Below are 21,612 nucleotides of genomic sequence, written 5' to 3'. Positions count from 1 at the left end.
AAAAAAGAAGTATATAGAGACCCCATTGGTCCTGTCATCTTTAACACTGAACAGCAGAACCAGTGGCCTTGGTAACTGACTGACATTCACATATGTCCTGTTCACCCTCTGGAGGCGGGGCTCATTTTATACATTTTACAAACAAAAGTAAATTCACCTTTTAAAGGCGTTTGCATATGACACATACCCACGTGTTCTAAATCAAACATTCCAGAACTATCTCAGCTCTATATATTGAGGCTCATTGTCCTCGCGCCCTGTTCTCTGCTTCTCTGACTGACAGGCTGCTAATGAGCCTTACATGTGAGGTGGGAGGTCCTTGTGATTTACAGTGTCAAACCGTACTGCCGCGGTTTGACACTCAGAGGAGTGTAACAACTTCAACGAACACCGGAAGCAAGTCGAAGTGTCCTTGAGCAAGGCACTGAACCCCCAGTTGCTTCCCGGGCGCATCACTGCAGCCCACTGCTCCTTAATAACTAAGGATGGGTTAAATGCAGAGAACTAATTTCCCCTTGTGGATTAATAAAGTATATTCAAAAAAAAAAAAAATTGCGTTAATTGCGTTAAAATATTTTAGTGCGTTAAGGCGGCCAAATTAATCGCATAGATTAACGCGTTAACGCTGACAGCCCTAATTTATATACATATATATTTACACATATTTATACACAGGTCGCTGTTCTCGGGCGTCCAATGAGGTCACAGCGTCAGACAGGAAGTGCAGAGCCGCCTCGCTCTCTCTAACTCCTCCCACCTACCTCTGGGATATGGATTTCTATTGGCTGTTTCACAGCCGCTCTGCGATTGGTTGCTTTCTCCAGCGAGTCACAGCTGGATGTGAACAAGGGCCAAACCGGACCCCCCAGGCTGGGACCAGAACTGAGTACAAGGACACACGACTAGGAGAGGAGAGAGGAGCTCAGTGTATCCTAAACGTCTATAAGGAGAGAGGAGCTCAGTGTATCCTAAACGTCTATAAGGAGAGAGGAGAGAGGAGCTCAGTGTATCCTAAGCGTCCTTAAGGAGAGAGGAGCTCAGTGTATCCTAAGCGTCCATAAGGAGAGAGGAGAGAGGAGCTCAGTGTATCCTAAGCGTCCATAAGGAGAGAGGAGAGAGGAGCTCAGTGTATCCTAAGCGTCCATAAGGAGAGAGGAGAGGAGCTCAGTGTATCCTAAGCGTCCATAAGGAGAGAGGAGAGGAGCTCAGTGTATCCTAAGCGTCCATAAGGAGAGAGGAGAGAGGAGCTCAGTGTATCCTAAGCGTCCATAAGGAGAGAGGAGAGGAGCTCAGTGTATCCTAAGAGTCCTTAAGGAGAGAGGCTCAGCCTGTCTAAGCGTCCTTAAGGAGAGAGGAGCTCAGTGTATCCTAAGCGTCCTTAAGGAGAGAGGAGCTCAGTGTATCCTAAGAGTCCTTAAGGAGAGAGGAGCTCAGTGTATCCTAAGCGTCCTTAAGGAGAGAGGAGAGGAGAGAGGAGCTCAGTGTATCCTAAGAGTCCTTAAGGAGAGAGGAGCTCAGTGTATCCTAAGCGTCCATAAGGAGAGAGGAGAGGAGAGGAGCTCAGTGTATCCTAAGCGTCCATAAGGAGAGAGGAGAGGAGCTCAGTGTATCCTAAGCGTCCTTAAGGAGAGAGGAGCTCAGTGTATCCTAAGCGTCCATAAGGAGAGAGGAGAGGAGAGAGGAGCTCAGTGTATCCTAAGCGTCCTTAAGGAGAGAGGAGAGAGGAGCTCAGTGTATCCTAAGCGTCCATAAGGAGAGAGGAGCTCAGTGTATCCTAAGCGTCCATAAGGAGAGAGGAGAGAGCTCAGTGTATCCTAAGCGTCCATAAGGAGAGAGGAGAGAGGAGCTCAGTGTATCCTAGCGTCCATAAGGAGAGAGGAGAGAGGAGCTCAGTGTATCCTAAGCGTCCATAAGGAGAGAGGAGAGAGAGGAGCTCAGTGTATCCTAAGCGTCCTTAAGGAGAGAGGAGCTCAGTGTATCCTAAGCGTCCTTAAGGAGAGAGGAGAGAGGAGCTCAGTGTATCCTAAGCGTCCTTAAGGAGATAGGAGAGGAGCTCAGTGTATCCTAAGCGTCCTTAAGGAGAGAGGAGCTCAGTGTATCCTAAGCGTCCTTAAGGAGAGAGGAGAGAGGAGCTCAGTGTATCCTAAGCGTCCTTAAGGAGAGAGGAGAGGAGAGGAGAGAGGAGAGAGGAGCTCATTGTATCCTAAGCGTCCTTAAGGAGAGAGGAGAGAGGAGCTCAGTGTATCCTAAGCGTCCTTAAGGAGAGAGGAGAGAGGAGCTCAGTGTATCCTAAGCGTCCTTAAGGAGAGAGGAGAGAGGAGCTCAGTGTATCCTAAGCGTCCTTAAGGAGAGAGGAGAGGAGCTCAGTGTATCCTAAGCGTCCTTAAGGAGAGAGGAGAGGAGCTCAGTGTATCCTAAGCGTCCTTAAGGAGAGAGGAGCTCAGTGTATCCTAAGCGTCCTTAAGGAGAGAGGAGAGGCTCAGTGTACCTAAGCGTCCTTAGGAGAGAGAGGGCTCAGTGTATCCTAAGCGTCCTTAAGGAGAGAGGAGAGAGGAGCTCAGTGTATCCTAAGCGTCCTTAAGGAGAGAGGAGAGGAGCTCAGTGTACCTAAGCGTCCTTAAGGAGAGGAGAGAGGAGCTCAGTGTATCCTAAGCGTCCTTAAGGAGAGAGGAGAGGAGAGGCGCTCAGTGTACCCTAAGCGTCCATAAGGAGAGAGGAGAGAGGAGCTCAGTGTATCCTAAGCGTCCTTAAGGAGAGAGGAGAGAGCTCAGTGTATCCTAAGCGTCCTTAAGGAGAGAGGAGCTCAGTGTATCCTAAGCGTCCTTAAGGAGAGAGGAGCTCAGTGTATCCTAAGCGTCCTTAAGGAGAAAGGAGAGAGGAGCTCAGTGTATCCTAAGCGTCCTTAAGGAGAGAGGAGCTCAGTGTATCCTAAGCGTCCTTAAGGAGAGAGGAGAGAGGAGCTCAGTGTATCCTAAGCGTCCTTAAGGAGAGAGGAGAGAGGAGCTCAGTGTATCCTAAGCGTCCTTAAGGAGAGAGGAGCTCAGTGTATCCTAAGCGTCCTTAAGGAGAGAGGAGAGAGGAGCTCAGTGTATCCTAAGCGTCCTTAAGGAGAGAGGAGAGAGGAGCTGGTCATTTATTCATCTCTCAGTGACCCCTCTGGTCAAACTAGCAGACGGTTCTGGATCAGGATCTGGGGACCGGGTCCTGGGGAGTCTGGTCTGTGTATGATGACGGCTTCGAGAGGCGAGGAGGCGGAGCCAGAGGAGGAGTCACTGTCCTCTGACCCGGGTCGGTTCTGGTACGTCATGTCTGCTTCACTGACAGCAGGCAGCGTGGGGAAAAACAGATTGTTAAAGGGTTTCAGGTCCTGAAGGGCTTCAGTGAACCTGATCGGGTCCTGAAGGGCTTCAGTGAAGCTGATCAGGTCTTCAGTATTTGGCGTCCTACCTGAGCTCCGAGTCAGAGTCCAGGCTGACGTCACTTCCTGCTCCGCAACTACAGGTCTCGGTCTCTGGGTCCGGCTGCTCGTGGTCTGAGGATAGAGGACAGAGGACAGAGGACAGAGGATAGAGGACAGAGGACAGAGGATAGAGGACAGAGGACAGAGGATAGAGGACAGAGGATAGAGGAGGACAGGGACAGGGGATAGAGGACAGGGATAGGGACAGAGGATAGAGGACAGGATGAGGACAGAGGACAGAGGATGAGGACAGAGGATAGAGGACAGGGACAGAGGATAGAGGACAGGGGATAGAGGACAGAGGATAGAGGACAGAGGATAGAGGATAGAGGACAGGGGATAGAGGACAGGGGATAGAGGACAGAGGATAGAGGACAGGGGATAGAGGACAGGGGACAGAGGATAGAGGACAGAGGATAGAGGACAGGGGATAGAGGACAGGGGATAGAGGATAGAGGACAGGGGATAGAGGACAGGGGACAGAGGATAGAGGACAGAGGATAGAGGATAGAGGACAGAGGACAGAGGATGAGGGACAGGGATGAGGACAGAGGACAGAGGACAGAGGATGAGGACAGGGGACAGAGGACAGGGGATAGAGGACAGGGGATAGAGGACAGGGGATAGAGGACAGAGGACAGGGGATAGAGGACAGGGGATAGAGGACAGAGGACAGGGGATAGAGGACAGAGGACAGGGGATAGAGGACAGAGGATAGAGGACAGGGGATAGAGGATAGGAAGTGGAACGTCTCATCATCAACTTCAGAAACATGTCATCTATAAACTCATCTGAGCACATTGACTCCTTTAGAGGAGAGAACTCTAGGATACGACCCGCTCTGACAGAACCACCAGAACCACGGGTCTGACAGGTCTGGTGTTCTGATGGGTCTATTGGTTCTGGTGGTTCTGGTGGTTGTAGTGGTTCTGATGGGTCTAGTGGTTATGGTGGTTCTGATGGGTCTAGTGGTTCTGGTGGTTCTAGTGGTTCTTATGGGTCTAGTGGTTCTGGTGGTTCTAGTGGTTCTGATGGGTCTGGTGGTTCTGATGGGTCTAGTGGTTCTGGTGGTTCTGGTGTGTCTAGTGGTTTTGGTGGTTCTAGTGGTTCTGGTGGGTCTAGTGGTTCTGATGGGTCTAGTGGTTCTGGTGGTTCTGGTAGTTCTAGTGGTTTTGGTGGTTCTAGTGGTTCTGATGGGTCTAGTGGTTTTGGTGGGTCTAGTTGTTCCGATGGTTCTAGTGGTTCTGGTGGTTCTAGTGGTTTTGGTGGGTCTAGTGGTTCTGATGGGTCTAGTGGTTCTGGTGGTTCTGATGTGTCTAGTGGTTCTGATGGGTCTAGTGGTTTTGGTGAGTCTAGTGGTTCTGATGGATCTAGTTGTTCCGATGGTTCTAGTGGTTCTAGTGGTTTTGGTGGGTCTAGTGGTTCTGATGGGTCTAGTGGTTCTGTTGGTTCTGATGTGTCTAGTGGTTCTGATGGGTCTAGTGGTTCTGGTGGTTCTAGTGGTTTTGGTGGGTCTAGTGGTTCTGGTGGTTCTAGTGGTTCTGATGTGTGTAGTGGTTCTGATGTGTGTAGTGGTTCTGATGGTTCTAGTGGTTCTGGTGGTTCTAGTGGTTCTGGTGGTTCTAGTGGTTTTGGTGGTTCTGGTGGGTCTAGTGGTTCTGGTGGTTCTAGTGGTTCTGATGTGTCTAGTGGTTCTGATGTGTGTAGTGGTTTTGGTGGGTCTAGTGGTTCTGGTGGTTCTGATGGGTCTAGTGGTTTTGGTGGTTCTGGTTTCTCCAAGAGGCCGCAAACAAAAGGAGGCGGGCTCATAAAGAAGACGCTGCCTCTGATTGGTTCCAATGAGAGCCGGGAGCCAGAGGGCTTCCGATTGGTCCGTGATGACGTGAGTGACACCTGGAGGAGCGACCAGGGCGTACCTGGACACTGCGCGTCCTCACAGGGGCCCACGCCCCCTCCACAGGACAGACAGCAGCCTGAGGGGCCCCCCAGCAGGTGAGACAGGTGAGCCCCTCCAGGTAACCTGAGACACGAGGAAGACGAGGACACGTCTTCATCGTGAAGATCATCATCAGTAGAAGAGAAACGGATCATACAACAAACAGAACTTTGAGATCCATAACTATTGATCATCAGTGCTGCTAACGTTGCAAACCAACGGCACGAGCTACTGCCGTTAGCTACTCACGTTAGTAGCACTGGTCACATGTTCTACTGATCACATGTTCTACTGATCACATGTTCTACTGGTCACATGTTCTACTTGTCACATGTTCTACTGGTCACATGTTCTACTGATCACATGTTCTACTGATCACATGTTCTACTGATCACATGTTCTACTGATCACATGTTCTACTGGTCACATGTTCTACTGATCACATGTTCTACTGATCACATGTTCTACTGGTCACATGTTCTACTGATCACATGTTCTACTGGTCACATGTTCTACTTGTCACATGTTCTACTGGTCACATGTTCTACTGATCACATGTTCTACTGATCACATGTTCTACTTGTCACATGTTCTACTGATCACATGTTCTACTGATCACATGTTCTACTGGTCACATGTTCTACTGATCACATGTTCTACTGATCACATGTTCTACTGATCACATGTTCTACTGATCACATGTTCTACTGATCACATGTTCTACTTGTCACATGTTCTACTGATCACATGTTCTACTGATCACATGTTCTACTTGTCACATGTTCTACTTGTCACATGTTCTACTGATCACATGTTCTACTGGTCACATGTTCTACTGGTCACATGTTCTACTTGTCACATGTTCTACTTGTCACATGTTCTACTGATCACATGTTCTACTTGTCACATGTTCTACTGGTCACATGTTCTACTGATCACATGTTCTACTTGTCACATGTTCTACTGATCACATGTTCTACTTGTCACATGTTCTACTGATCACATGTTCTACTTGTCACATGTTCTACTTGTCACATGTTCTACTGATCACATGTTCTACTGATCACATGTTCTACTTGTCACATGTTCTACTTGTCACATGTTCTATTGATCACATGTTCTGCTTGTCACATGTTCTACTGATCACATGTTCTACTGGTCACATGTTCTACTGATCACATGTTCTATTGATCACATGTTCTGCTTGTCACATGTTCTACTGGTCACATGTTCTACTGATCACATGTTCAACTTATCACATGTTCTACTTGTCACATGTTCTATTGATCACATGTTCTACTTGTCACATGTTCTATTGATCACATGTTCTACTTGTCACATGTTCTATTGATCACATGTTCTACTGATCACATGTTCTAATTGTCACATGTTCTACTTGTCACATGTTCTACTGATCACATGTTCTACTTGTCACATGTTCTACTGGTCACATGTTCTACTTGTCACATGTTCTACTTGTCACATGTTCTACTGATCACATGTTCTACTTGTCACATGTTCTACTGGTCACATGTTCTACTGATCACATGTTCTACTTGTCACATGTTCTACTGATCACATGTTCTACTGATCACATGTTCTACTGATCACATGTTCTACTGATCACATGTTCTGCTTGTCACATGTTCTACTTGTCACATGTTCTACTTGTCACATGTTCTACTTGTCACATGTTCTACTGATCACATGTTCTACTGATCACATGTTCTACTTGTCACATGTTCTATTGATCACATGTTCTGCTTGTCACATGTTCTACTGATCACATGTTCTACTGGTCACATGTTCTACTGATCACATGTTCTATTGATCACATGTTCTGCTTGTCACATGTTCTACTGGTCACATGTTCTACTGATCACATGTTCAACTTATCACATGTTCTACTTGTCACATGTTCTATTGATCACATGTTCTACTTGTCACATGTTCTATTGATCACATGTTCTACTTGTCACATGTTCTATTGATCACATGTTCTACTGATCACATGTTCTAATTGTCACATGTTCTACTTGTCACATGTTCTACTGATCACATGTTCTACTTGTCACATGTTCTACTGATCACATGTTCTACTTGTCACATGTTCTACTTGTCACATGTTCTACTGATCACATGGTCTACTTGTCACATGTTCTACTGATCACATGTTCTACTGATCACATGTTCTACTGATCACATGTTCTACTGGTCACATGTTCTACTTGTCACATGTTCTACTGATCACATGTTCTACTGGTCACATGTTCTACTGATCACATGTTCTACTGGTCACATGTTCTACTGGTCACATGTTCTCCTGGTCACATGTTCTACTGATCACATGTTCTACTGATCACATGTTCTACTGATCACATGTTCTATTGATCACATGTTCTGCTTGTCACATGTTCTACTTGTCACATGTTCTATTGATCACATGTTCTACTGATCACATGTTCTACTTGTCACATGTTCTATTGATCACATGTTCTATTGATCACATGTTCTACTTGTCACATGTTCTACTTGTCACATGTTCTACTTGTCACATGTTAAATTGATCACATGTTCTACTGATCACATGTTCTACTTGTCACATGTTCTATTGATCACATGTTCTACTTGTCACATGTTCTATTGATCACATGTTCTATTGATCACATGTTCTACTTGTCACATGTTCTACTTGTCACATGTTCTATTGATCACATGTTCTACTGATCACATGTTCTACTGATCACATGTTCTACTGGTCACATGTTCTACTGGTCACATGTTCTATTGATCACATGTTCTACTGATCACATGTTCTACTGATCACATGTTCTATTGATCACATGTTCTACTGATCACATGTTCTACTGGTCACATGTTCTACTTGTCACATGTTCCACTGATCACATGTTCTACTTGTCACATGTTCTATTGATCACATGTTCTACTTGTCACATGTTCTACTTGTCACGTTCTATTGATCACATGTTCTACTGATCACATGTTCTACTGATCACATGTTCTACTGATCACATGTTCTACTGGTCACATGTTCTACTGATCACATGTTCTACTTGTCACATGCTCTACTGATCACATGTTCTACTGATCACATGTTCTACTGATCACATGTTCTACTGGTCACATGTTCTACTGATCACATGTTCTACTTGTCACATGCTCTACTGATCACATGTTCTACTGATCACATGTTCTACTGATCACATGTTCTACTGGTCACATGTTCTACTGATCACATGTTCTACTGGTCACATGTTCTACTGATCACATGTTCTACTGGTCACATGTTCTACTGGTCACATGTTCTACTGATCACATGTTGTTTTTACCTCAGCAGGAGAGTCTGAAGGCAACTCTCTCCTCCTCCTGCTCCTCCTATTCCTGCTCCTGCTGCTCCTCCTGCTCCAGACCTCCTCAGGGCTCTCCCCATTGTTGTCCTTTGATCCAGGATCTTCTGCCGAAGGAACTGGATCCTCTCCTTAAAGTACACCACGTATACAAGAAGTACACCAAGTATACAAGAAGTACACCATGTATACAAGAAGTACACTAAGAATACAAGAAGTACACCAAGTATACAAGAAGTACACCACGTATACAAGAAGTACACCAAGTATTCAAGAAGTACACCACGTATACAAGAAGTACACCACGTATACAAGAAGTACACCACGTATACAAGAAGTACACCAAGTATACAAGAAGTACACCACGTATACAAGAAGTACACCAAGTATACAAGAAGTACACCACGTATAGAAGAAGTACACCACGTATACAAGAAGTACACCAAGTATACAAGAAGTACACCAAGTATACAAGAAGTACACCACGTATACAAGAAGTACACCACGTATACAAGAAGTACACCACGTATACAATAAGTACACCAAGTATCGAAGAAGTACACCAAGTATACAAGAAGTACACCACATATACAAGAAGTACACCAAGTATACAAGAAGTACACCACGTATACAAGAAGTACACCAAGTATACAAGAAGTACACCACGATACAAGAAGTACACCAGTATACAAGAAGTACACCAAATTATACAAGAAGTACACCAGTATACAAGAAGTACACCAAGTATACAAGAAGTACACCAACGTATACAAGAAGTACACCAATATACAAGAAGTACACCAGGTATACAAGAAGTACACCACATTATACAAGAAGTACACCAGGTATACAAGAAGTACACCACGTATACAAGAAGCACACCATACGAGTATACAAGAAGTACACCATTAGTATACAAGAAGTACACCAATGAAGTACACCAGTTATACAAGAAGCACAGAGTATACAAGAAGTACACCATATACAAGAAGTACACCAATACAAGAAGTACACAATATACAAGTACACCAATATACAAGAAGTACACCACGTATACAAGAAGTACACCAGTATACAAGAAGTACACCAGGTATACAAGAAGTACACCACGATACAAGAAGTACACCAGGTATACAAGAAGTACACCACGATACAAGAAGTACACCAAGTATACAAGAGTACACCACAACAAAAGTATACAAAGTGCACCATGTACAAGAAGTACACCAAGTATACAAGAAGTACACATTATACAAGAAGTACACCAAGTATACAAAGTACACCACATACAAGAAGTACACCACGTATACAAGAGTACACCATTATACAAGAAGTACACCATTATACAAGAAGTACACCAGGTATACAAGAAGTACACCAATTATACAAGAATTACACCAAGTACAATGCAAGAAGTACACCAAGTACAAGAAGTACACCAAGTATACAAGAAGTACACCACGTATACAAGAAGTACACCAAGTATACAAGAAGTACACCACGTATACAAGAAGTACACCAAGTATACAAGAAGTACACCACGTATACAAGAAGTACACCAAGTATACAAGAAGTACACCAAGTATACAAGAAGTACACCACGTATACAAGAAGTACACCACGTATACAAGAAGTACACCAAGTGTGTGTCTCTGTGTGTGTCTCTGTGTGTGTGTCTCTGTGTGTGTCTCTGTGTCTCTGTGTGTGTGTGTGTGTGTGTGTGTGTCTCTGTGTGTGTCTCTGTGTGTGTGTGTGTGTGTGTGTGTCTGTGTGTGTCTCTGTGTGTCTCTGTGTCTGTGTGTGTCTCTGTGTGTGTCTGTGTGTGTCTGTGTGTGTCTCTGTGTGTGTACCTTCTCTCTCTCTGGGTGGTAGGCAGCACAGATCAGTCGTCTGCAGCGCTGCATGAATCCTCCAGTCAGAGAGACGAGCAGAGCCAGACCCAACAGGAACCCTGCAGAACCACCAGAACCACCAGAACCATCAGAACCACCAGAACCACCAGAACCATGAGAACCACCAGAACCAGTGGAACTATTAGAACCATCAGAACCACCAGAACCATCATAACCACCAGAACCATGAGAACCACCAGAACCAGTGGAACTATTAGAAGCAGCAGAACCACCAGAACCATCAGAACCACCAGAACCATGAGAACCACCAGAACCAGTGGAACTATTAGAAGCAGCAGAACCATCAGAACCACCAGAACCATCATACCCACCAGAACCATCAGAACCACCAGAACCATGAGAACCACCAGAACCAGTGGAACTATTAGAACCACCAGAACCATCAGAACCACCAGAACCATCATAACCATGAGAACCACCAGAACCATCATAACCACCAGAACCATGAGAACCACCAGAACCAGTGGAACTATTAGAAGCAGCAGAACCACCAGAACCATCAGAACCACCAGAACCATGAGAACCACCAGAACCAGTGGAACTATTAGAAGCAGCAGAACCATCAGAACCATCAGAACCACCAGAACCATCATACCCACCAGAACCAGTGGAACCATTAGCAGCTGAGCTCACCCAGGGTGAAGCCGGCGGCGTGGTCGGGCCGTGACGGCTCCACCAGGCACCTCCTGCTGAGCGCCGTGACGTTCCCCCGCTGCAGCACGCTGAAGGACGCCGCCACGTCCCGGAAGATGTCGGCGGCGTAACCCGACCCGTTCACCTGCACCGCCACGGTGACGGGGGCTGTGGGAGGGGGGGGGGGTTACCGTGGTAACCGGCACAGCCTCGTGTATCGGGGGGGCGGGTCTCACCTCGGGCCACCACGTCCCCCTTCACCTGGTGGTGCACCTGGTCCAGCATCCAGAACACCAGGAAGTCTAGCGCCACCAGCAGGCCGCCCATCACCAGGTGTTTGAGGACCGAGGCCACGCCCCTCCACACCGCACGCCGCTCACCTGACGTCAGCTGACACGACACTGCAGGACACGTGATGACATCATCAGAGAGATCACACACACGCACACACACTCACTCACACACGGGCACTGACATGGTGTGATGTAGGTCTTGGCCTCCCTGCGTGTGATTGGCAGGACTGAAGCCCCGCCCCCTGAGGTCACCTGTTGGTTGAGCTCTTTGAACTGAGCGCTGATGTAGACGTTATCAAAGTCGAGCTCACGGAGATACCTGTACCTGTACCTCACTGCCCTGTAACACACACACACACACAGACACACACACAGACAGACACACACATACACACACACACACAAACACACACACAGACAGACACATACACACACACAGAGAGACACATACACACACACAGACACAGACAGACACACACATACACACACACAGAGAGACACATACACACACACACATACACACACAGAGACACATACACACACACACACAGACACATACACACACACACAGACACACACAGACACATACACACACACAGAGAGACACATACACACACACACACACACAGAGACACATACACACACACACACACAGACAGAGACACACACACACACACAGAGACACATACACACACACACACACACAGAGACACATACACACACACACACACACAGACACACAGAGACACATACACACACACACACACACACACACAGACACAGAGACACATACACACACACACAGAGACACATACACACACACAGAGAGACACATACACACACACAGAGACAAACACACACACACACACACATACACACACACAGATACACACACACAGATACACACATACACACACACACACACACAGATACACATACACACACACACAGACCTATACACACACACACACAGACCCCACACACATACACACACATATATAGACCCATACACACACACATAGACCCATACACACACACACAGACACATACACACACACACACACATACACACACACAGAGACACACACACACACACACACAGAGACATACACACACACACACAGAGACACACACACACACACACACACAGAGACACATACACACACACACACACACAGAGACACATACACACACACACAAAGACACACACACACAGAGACACATACAGACACACACACACACACACAGAGACACACACACACGTTTCCATGAAAGTGAAGCGTGTAGGAAGTTAAGCTTGTAGGAAGTGAAGCGTATATGAAGTGAAGCATGTATAAAATGAAGCGTGTAGGAAGTGAAGCGTGTATAAAGTGAAGCGTGTAGGAAGTGAAGCGTGTATAAAGTGAAGCGTGTAGGAAGTGAAGCGGGTAGAAAGTGAAGCGGGTAGGAAGTATAGCATGTATAAAATGAAGCGTGTAGGAAGTGAAGCGTGTAGGAAGTATAGCGTGTATAAAGTGAAGCGTGTCGAAAGTGAAGCGTGTAGGAAGTATAGCGTGTATAAAGTGAAGCGTGTCGAAAGTGAAGCGTGTCAGAAGGGTTAGGGTGAAGCGTGACCTCAGGAAGGCCCAGGCCAGCAGCGCCAGGCCGCCGTACGCCAGCGGCGCCCTCAGCTCCTGGACCGCGTGCAGCTCTGATGAAACCTCCTCCATGATGTCCTGGGCCGCCTGCTGCAGCGAGCGGCTGCTGTTGGCGTCCAGGTCAAAGGTCGCCGTGGCCGACAGGTTGAAGTCAAACTCCCGCTTCATTCGTTCAAACACGGCCACGGCGGCTGGAGGAGAATGAAGCGGCAGAATGAAGCGGCAGAATGAAGCGCGTCGGTCGAGGTGGAAACGTCAGAAACGGAGAACTCACGAGCCGCCAGGCGCCGCTTCAGGTGTCCGGCGATGAAGGCGGGGATGGAGCAGAAGAGCTCGCCGGCTGAAACACACACGCTCATTAGGCTTCAGGACAGGGACAGGAAGTGGACACGCAGGGACAGGAACAGGAAGTGGACACACAGGGACAGGAAGTGGACGCACCGCGGGCGATGCTGCACAGCGGCAGGAAGCCGTCCACGATGTCACACAGGAAGTCAAACTCCCCGAGCAGGTCGGAGCAGTCGGCTCGCGCCTCGGCGAACAGCGCCCGGCACTTCCTGTACGGGGAGCCCAGCGTGGCGTTGCACATGTCGCCGATGTCCACCAGGAAGTGGAGCACGTTCCTCAGCGTGCGAGCTGCAGAGGTCAGAGGTCATAACAGGACTTATGTATCTCTCTCTCAGTCTCCATGGGTACATTCACATGAAGACTTGAAGGTCAGAGGTCACGGCGCCTCACCGACGTGGCGCACGCTGTCCGTCAGCGCGCCGATGAAGCGCTGCACGCGGCCCGCTGCGGCGTGAGCGTTGCTGCTGATCTCTCTGATGCTGCTGAGCGCCGCTGCAGCGGCGGAGGGAACAGACGAATAACTCATACTAATAATACCAATAATGAGAATCATGACCTCATGATTCATACACAACACTCGTCATACTACAATTACTATCATCATAATAACTATAGAAATAAAGATTGATTCACAAAAAATTTGAATTAATCAGGAATATATTATATTAATTATACTAATACGACTTATAAAAATAATAATAATAATTAACTAGTAAATCCATATTATTATTATTACAATATTAACAAGAGTATGAACTGTTTTAACTATTAACAAAATGATACAATATTAACAGAAGTATGTATTCATTTTAAGTGTAATATTTAAAGTAGGATTAACTCTATTAAGAGTTCAGTTTATTGTGACGCTGGAGGTGGGCGTGTCTCACATAAAAGGGGTGTGGCTGCCCTTTGCATCAGCTCCTGCGTCTGATTGGCTGCCAGCTCGGCGCCGCACATCAAGCTGGCGGCGGCCCGCTCCGTGTTCTCCAGCGTGTTGTCCAGAGGACCGGCGAGCAGCACGGACACGAACAGGAAGAGCAGGAAGTGCTTCCCCTTGGCTGGAACACACAGAGGGCTGTGATAGGCCGGACAGGGACACGCCCACATTACAGGTGACCGGCGGACCGACCTGAGCACATGGTCGGCAGCAGCACGGACACGTCGGCCCGGACGCCGGCCGACAGCCCCATGCCGAACGCCGCCGGCACGGCCACGGCCAGCGTGGTGCAGGCGCACGACCACGGAGGCTGTTTCTGCAGGAAGAGGGCGACGCCCCCGAAGACCGACGCCAGCAGCAGCCCGGAGACGAAGGCCGCCAGGCTGCTGCCCGCCTCCACCAGGTGACCTCTGACCTTCCTCCACCTGCCAAGCTCAGAGCGTCCTGAAGACCTGAGGAGGACGTCATCATCATCATCATCACCACCATCATCATCACCACCATCATCATCACCATCATCATCACCATCATTTGCCGAGAGAGTTCACGTCCGCCATTGTGGTTGTGGTGTGCGTGCCGCCATCAGCTGACGCTGAGGAAGCTGTGGACACCATCCACTCCACTGTGTCTGCTCTGCTGAATCATCAGCCTGGAGCATTCATGGCTATCACTGGTGACTTTAACCACACCACATTGGAAAAAGCTCTGCCAACCTTCCATCAATACATAGACTGCCCAACAAGGAACAATACAACTCTGGACTTGCTGTATGCTAATACTAAGGACGCATACAGCGCCACTGCCCTTCCCCCCCTCGGCAGGTCTGATCATGACCTGGTCCGGCTGACACCCAGGTATGTTCCTCTGGTGAAGAGGCTGTGACCACCAGGACTGTGAGGAGGTGGTCTCTGGAGGCTAACGACGCTCTACAGGACTGCTTCGAGTCAACGGACTGGGATGTGCTGTGTGGACCGCACGGGGAGGACATCAACAGGATGACCGACTGCATCACGGAATACATCAAGTTCTGTGAACACACCACCATCCCATCACGGACTGTGCTGCTTCCCCAACAACAAGCCCTGGATCACCAGGGACCTGAAGGCGCTTCTTAACATGAAGAAAGCTGCTTTCAGGTCTGGAGACAGGGATGAGCTGAGGAAAGCCCAGCGCAACCTAAAGGTGAAGCTCAGGAGGCAAGGACTCCTACAGGAGGAAGCTGGAGGCCAAACTCCAGCTGAACAACACAAGGAGGTGTGGTCTGGGATGAAGCAGATAACTGGCTTCAAGGTGGGAGGAGACAGCCAGGGCTCCCTGCAGAGGGCCAACCAGCTGAACTGTTTCTTCAACAGGTTCAGTTCACAGCCCCCCCCCCCCCCCCATCTCCTCCACACATCACACCTCCCAAACACCTCCCCCTCTGTCCCCCCTGCTGAGCTGCACATCCACCGAGCCCTCGATAACAATGGGCTCCTCCACCTCCCCTCTCTCTGTGACGACTGACCAGGTGAGAAGACAGCTGGAGAAACTACACCAGCGCAGAGCTGAAGGTCCTGATGGCATCAGCCCCAGGGTCCTAAAGACCTGCGCCACCCAGCTGTCTGGTGTCCTGCAGCGCCTCTTCAACCTCAGCCTGAGGCTGGGGGAAGTCCCGTGCTGTGGAAGACGTTGTGCCTGGTCCCTGTCCCAAAGAAGTCAACACCATCTGGCCTCAACGACTACCGACCGGTCGCCCTCACCTCCCATGTGATGAAGGTGCTGGAGAGGCTGGTCTTGGCCCACCTCCGGCCGCAGGTGAAATCATCGCTGGACCCTCTGCAATCTGCTTACCAGCCTCATGTGGGAGTGGACGACGCCATCATCTACCTGCTGCAACGAGCTCAGTCGCACCTGGATGGAACCGGTGTCTCTGTGAGAGTCACTTTCTTTGACTTCTCCAGTGCATTGAACACCATCCAGCCACTGCTGCTGAGTGAGAAGCTGCGGGTGGCCGGTGTGGACGCGTCCACCATCTCCTGGATCACTGACGACCTTACAGGCCACAGTTTGTCAGAATGGGGCGTGTGCTGAACGGGGGTCAGTGATGCTGGAGCCCCACAGGGAACTGTTCTGTCTCCCTTCCTCTTCACCCTGTACACCAGTGACTTCCAGTACAACACGGAGTCATGCCATCTGCAGAAGTACTCTGATGACTCTGCAGTGGTCGGGTGTATTAGGGATGGACGGGAGGAGGAGTACAGGGCAGTGGTGAGTGACTTTGTAAAGTGGGCCGATGAGAATCACCTTGGCTGAACGTGGCCAAGACCAGAGAGATGGTGGTGGACTTCAGGAGGAAGCGACAGCTCCTCCACCTCTGAGTGTCCTGGGAGTGGACGTGGACATGGTGGAGGAGTACAAGTACCTGGGCGTCTCCATCGACAGCCGACTGAACTGGAAGGCCAACATCAACGCTGTGTACAAGAAGGGGATGAGTCGACTCTTTTTCCTGAGGAAGCTTCGATCCTTCAACGTGTGCAGCAAGATGCTGGAGTTATTCTACCAGTCGGTTGTCGCCAGTGTGCTGCACTTTGCCATTGTCTGCTGGGAGCAGCATCGGGCCGGTGACACCAGCCGTCTCAACAAACTGGTTAGGAAGGCTGGCTCCATCATCGGCTGCCAGCTGGAGCACCTGGAACAGGTGGTGGAGAGGAGGACGTTGAAGAAACTGGTGTCCATATTGGACCACCCGGACCACCCGGACCACCCTCTCCACCACCTCCTACAGGGACAGAGGAGTACTTTCTCCAGACGTCTCCTCACGCTCCGCTGCCACAAGGAGAGATACAGGAGAACATTCCTGCCGACGGCTATGAGGCTCTATAACAGATCACCTCTTGCCAGATCATAGTGCAATAACTGAATACTTACACTATGTTGATCTGCACTTCACACATCTCATTTGTTTGCACTACACACATACACACACATTTCATTTCATTTGCTCTGCACTCATACACACACTTTGCTTTTTGCACTCTGTCTATATTTAATATTTTTTGTATTTGATCTGTCAGTGTTGTTGTGTGTTGTGTATGCATGTGTGTTGTATATTTACATATATATTTTGTTTTGTATTTTACTTTTATCTTACTTGTATACTTCTATATCTTTCATCCCTGTTTCTTATATTTTGTGTTTTGTTTTTTATTCTTGTGTGTTGCTGCTACTGCCACGACAAATTTCCCCTTGGGGATTAATAAAGTATATATCTATCTATCTATCTATCATCATCATCATCACCATCATCACCATCATCATCACCATCATTATCATCATCATCATCATCATCATCATCACCATCATCATCACCATCATTATCATCATCATCATCACCATCATCATCACCATCATCACCATCATTATCATCACCATCATCATCATCACCATCATCACCATCATCGTGTACACTCACCTCTTCAGGACTCCTCTGACGGTCTTCCTGACTCCGCCTCTTTTCACCTGGACTATGACATCACTTGTCATCTGGTTAACCTTTCCTCTCGTCCCTCTTCAGCTGGGAATCGTGTCTCCTGGAAGCTCCAACTGACCAACTGACTAAATAACTGACCGACTACCTAACTGACCAACTGACCAACCTACTACCTAACTGACCAACTAGCTAACTGACCTGCTAGCTAACTGACCGACTACCTAACCGACCAACCGACCAGCTAACCGACCTACTACCTAACTGACCAACCGACCAACCTACTACCTAACTGACCAACCGACCAACCTACTACCTAACTGACCAACCGACCAACCTACTACCTAACTGACCAACCGACCGACCTACTACCTAACTGACCTACTAACTAACTGACCGACTAGCTAACTGACCGACTACCTAACCGACCAACCGACCAGCTAACCGACCTACTACCTAACTGACCAACCTACTACCTAACTGACCAACTAGCTAACTGACCTGCTAGCTAACTGACCAACTAGCTAACTGACCTGCTAGCTAACTGACCTACTAGCTAACTGACCAACTACCTAACTGACCAACTAGCTAACTGACCAACTAGCTAACTGGCCTACTAGCTAACTGACCAACTAGCTAACTGACCAACTGACCTGCTAGCTAACTGACCAACTAGCTAACTGACCAACTAGCTAACTGACCAACTGACCAACTACCCAACTGACTAACTACCCACCCGACGGCAGCTGGACTCTGATGGCTCCTCACAGTAGTGAGTTCAGTTATTGTTGTTGTTCATTGAGGGGGAAGCTAACTCGTCGCTAACGCTAGCTCGCATTTTAAAGAAGGATATTGAAAAATAAGCAGCTACCTCGTGGCTAACGCTAGCAGCTACCTCGTGGCTAACGCTAGCAGCTACCTCGTGGCTAACTAGCAGCTCTTTGTCCTCCAGCTCTGGAGAGGCTCAGTTTGGGCCTCCTGCCTCCGGCCGGCCATCGATTCCTCTTCGGCCAATCAGAAGGCTTCCTGCTGGCTCACCTGGTCCTCAGGGCGCTGTTTGGAGCAGTAAGCGGAACAGGTGAGAAGGAGGAGGAGCCAACGAGAGCAGTCTTTTACTCCTTTCTTGTTCTATGAACTTGTGATGCTGATCGATCAGAGTATTGATGAGCGATGATGACGTCGGGCTTTTAACTCTTCGTGTGCTTCCTGTCCTCAGCTCTGTTCCTAGGAGTCTCTCACAGCCTCCCGCTGACCTTTGACCTCAAGCTGTTGGCAGCAGCATGTTTTATCGGTGAGGAGGCCGAACACCTGACATCAGGTCGAGAATAACTAAACACCTGTGGGCTCCTCTCACCTGTGGGCTCCTCTCACCTGTGGGCTCCTCTCACCTGTGGGCTCCTCTCACCTGTGGGCTCCTCTCACCTGTGGGCTGCTCTCACCTGTGGGCTGCTCTCACCTGTGGGCTCCTCTCACCTGTGGGCTCCTCTCACCTGTGGGCTCCTCTCACCTGTGGGCTCCTCTCACCTGTGGGCTGCTCTCACCTGTGGGCTCCTCTCACCTGTGGGCTGCTCTCACCTGTGGGCTGCTCTCACCTGTGGGCTGCTCTCACCTGTGGGCTCCTCTCACCTGTGGGCTCCTCTCACCTGTGGGCTGCTCTCACCTGTGGGCTCCTCTCACCTGTGGGCTGCTCTCACCTGTGGGCTCCTCTCACCTGTGGGCTCCTCTCACCTGTGGGCAGCTCTTTGTGCTGTGGGCGGAGCTTTGTCCTCCTCCTGCAGGTGTTCGGTCCTCCTGATGTTTCCCAGCATGCTCGGCTCCCGCGGCCGAGCATACCTGATGCTGTTCATCCTGTCAGTGCTCTACAGAGGTACACACACGCACGCACACACACAATAATTATCACATAAATAAAAGTATGTATATTAAATAGCTTTTGATTCACAGAACCGTGCTAATTTAATTAATAATGCTCCAAGAAGTCGTTAATTAATAATTAAATCAAACATTAAAATTGTTTTAATGACTATGCATATTTATATTGTAATATAATGAGACGGATACACAGATTAACTAAATCTTGATGAATTCTGAATAATAAATAATAAACACAAGTTTCTTTTTTACAAAATAGTTCAATTGAGAAAAAATAAATAAAAAAAATGTTTTTTTCTTCGAGGAATAAATAATCACCATAATTTAAAGCCATTACTTCATATGTATCCAATATATTATTATATTATTTTATATAACATTTTTAATGTGTTTTCTGTCATATTTCTAAATCATATCAATTCATATATATATACAGTATATATATTATATAAATGAGTTGCATGAATATATATCACGTCATGTGTAAGAGCTTTATGAATTCAAAGTATGATAATATTATGATTTATTATGTTTTTTAATGTTGCATTCTGTGTGATGTAATGCCCCCCCCCCTGGTCTCAGGGCCCGTCTCCAACATCCAGCGTAACGTGGAGGCGGCGGCGCTGAGTCTGAGCTGCAACCTGGACCTGCAGGTCCAACACAGCCGCTTGTTGTGGAGGGAGGCGGTGAAGCCCTTTGTCCTCATCACGCAGCAGCTGGTGGTGAGCGCTAACCGCTAGCTCACGATGCTAACCGCTAGCTCACGCTGCTAACCGCTAGGCTAGCTCACGCTGCTCATTGCTAGGCTAGCTCATGCTGCTAACCGCTAGCTCACGCTGCTCATCGCTAGGCTAGCTCGTGCTGCTATCAGCTAGGATAGCTCACCCTAACGTGAAGTAATGTTGTCTGACCGTAGCGTGTTAGCATGCTGACAGCGAATTGGAAACCATCAGTTGTGAAAGTCTTGGTTCATGAAGTGTTTCACACTTTATTGATTGTATCTGTTCGTGTCTCTGTATCCACGTTTAGATGTATTACTTATTTACATTCACTACATGACACAGTTTTCACAAGGGGTCGTCAGCTCACCCAGCCAATGGGATCGCTCCACCGTGGTCACGTGACCTCTGCCCCCTCAGGACGGGGAGGCGGCCTTCCGGTCGGAGGCTGAGAGCAGCAGCAGCAGCTTCCAGAACATCCGGGACGAGGTCGTCCACCAGTTCGGTTACGACCGGTTCGGCCCGGAGGCCGGCGGCAGCACCCAGGACCAGTTCACCGCCAAGACCATCATGCAGTGCGACAGTGAGGGAGGGGGAGGGGGGGAGGGGACACACCAATGAGAACACAGCAGCCAGTGTGTGTGTGTGTGTGTGTGTGTGTTATCCAGGTGTGGTGGATGAGGGTGTGCAGCGCTGTGCTGATTGGTTCAGCCAGAAGTGGGCGGAGTGTATGACGGCGATCCCCGTCCCCGTCATCAACCACATCCTGTGCGTCTCCATGAAGTTCCACTTCCTGTGTGACATCATGAGAGGTGGGGTCACATGGTCCACTGAGACATCAAAGGGAAGACCCAGCAGCATAACCCCCCCCCCCCCAGTGATGACCCCGTGGTGCAGGGAGCAGATCCCCGTGGAGGGGAACTTCGGCCAGCTGTTCGACCGCCTCAACCTGTCAGTGGACCTTCTGTCCCGAGAGTTCAGCACCTCCCTCGTCCTGCAGGTTCTCCTCCAGCACCTCCTCCTGTCCACC

The 21,612-nt window shown here is 48.6% G+C and overlaps 2 protein-coding genes across 2 annotated transcripts in view; one reads left to right on the top strand and one right to left on the bottom strand.

Annotated features, from left to right (window-relative positions):
• Window positions 1–3,160: 3,160 nt before the first annotated feature.
• Window positions 3,161–18,047, bottom strand: dcst2 (DC-STAMP domain containing 2). Its single transcript, XM_056444652.1, has 15 exons — window positions 17,977–18,047; window positions 14,718–14,977; window positions 14,476–14,646; window positions 13,979–14,080; window positions 13,682–13,876; window positions 13,515–13,580; window positions 13,218–13,431; window positions 11,786–11,943; window positions 11,547–11,711; window positions 11,311–11,478; window positions 10,615–10,715; window positions 8,828–8,895; window positions 5,377–5,480; window positions 3,448–3,532; window positions 3,161–3,317 (listed from the first exon to the last, which is right to left on the bottom strand). The coding sequence occupies exons 1-15, from the start codon at window positions 18,045–18,047 to the stop codon at window positions 3,161–3,163; spliced, it is 2,085 nt and encodes a 694-aa protein (XP_056300627.1).
• Window positions 18,048–19,770: 1,723 nt separating this feature from the next.
• Window positions 19,771–21,612, top strand: part of LOC130213185 (disintegrin and metalloproteinase domain-containing protein 12-like) — a 56,809-nt gene continuing 54,967 nt past the window's right edge. The window contains exons 1-5 of the mRNA XM_056444651.1: window positions 19,771–19,858; window positions 20,446–20,585; window positions 21,003–21,165; window positions 21,251–21,394; window positions 21,461–21,582. Of these exons, the coding sequence (XP_056300626.1) occupies window positions 19,786–19,858; window positions 20,446–20,585; window positions 21,003–21,165; window positions 21,251–21,394; window positions 21,461–21,582 (642 nt within the window). The 5' untranslated portion in view covers window positions 19,771–19,785. The remainder of the gene's footprint in view (window positions 19,859–20,445; window positions 20,586–21,002; window positions 21,166–21,250; window positions 21,395–21,460; window positions 21,583–21,612) is intronic.

This window comes from Pseudoliparis swirei, chromosome 22 (assembly GCF_029220125.1).
Source record: "Pseudoliparis swirei isolate HS2019 ecotype Mariana Trench chromosome 22, NWPU_hadal_v1, whole genome shotgun sequence".
NCBI lineage: Eukaryota > Metazoa > Chordata > Actinopteri > Perciformes > Liparidae > Pseudoliparis > Pseudoliparis swirei.
The sequence above is the reverse complement of the archived record's forward strand: the minus strand, read 5'-3'. Positions and strand labels throughout refer to the sequence as shown.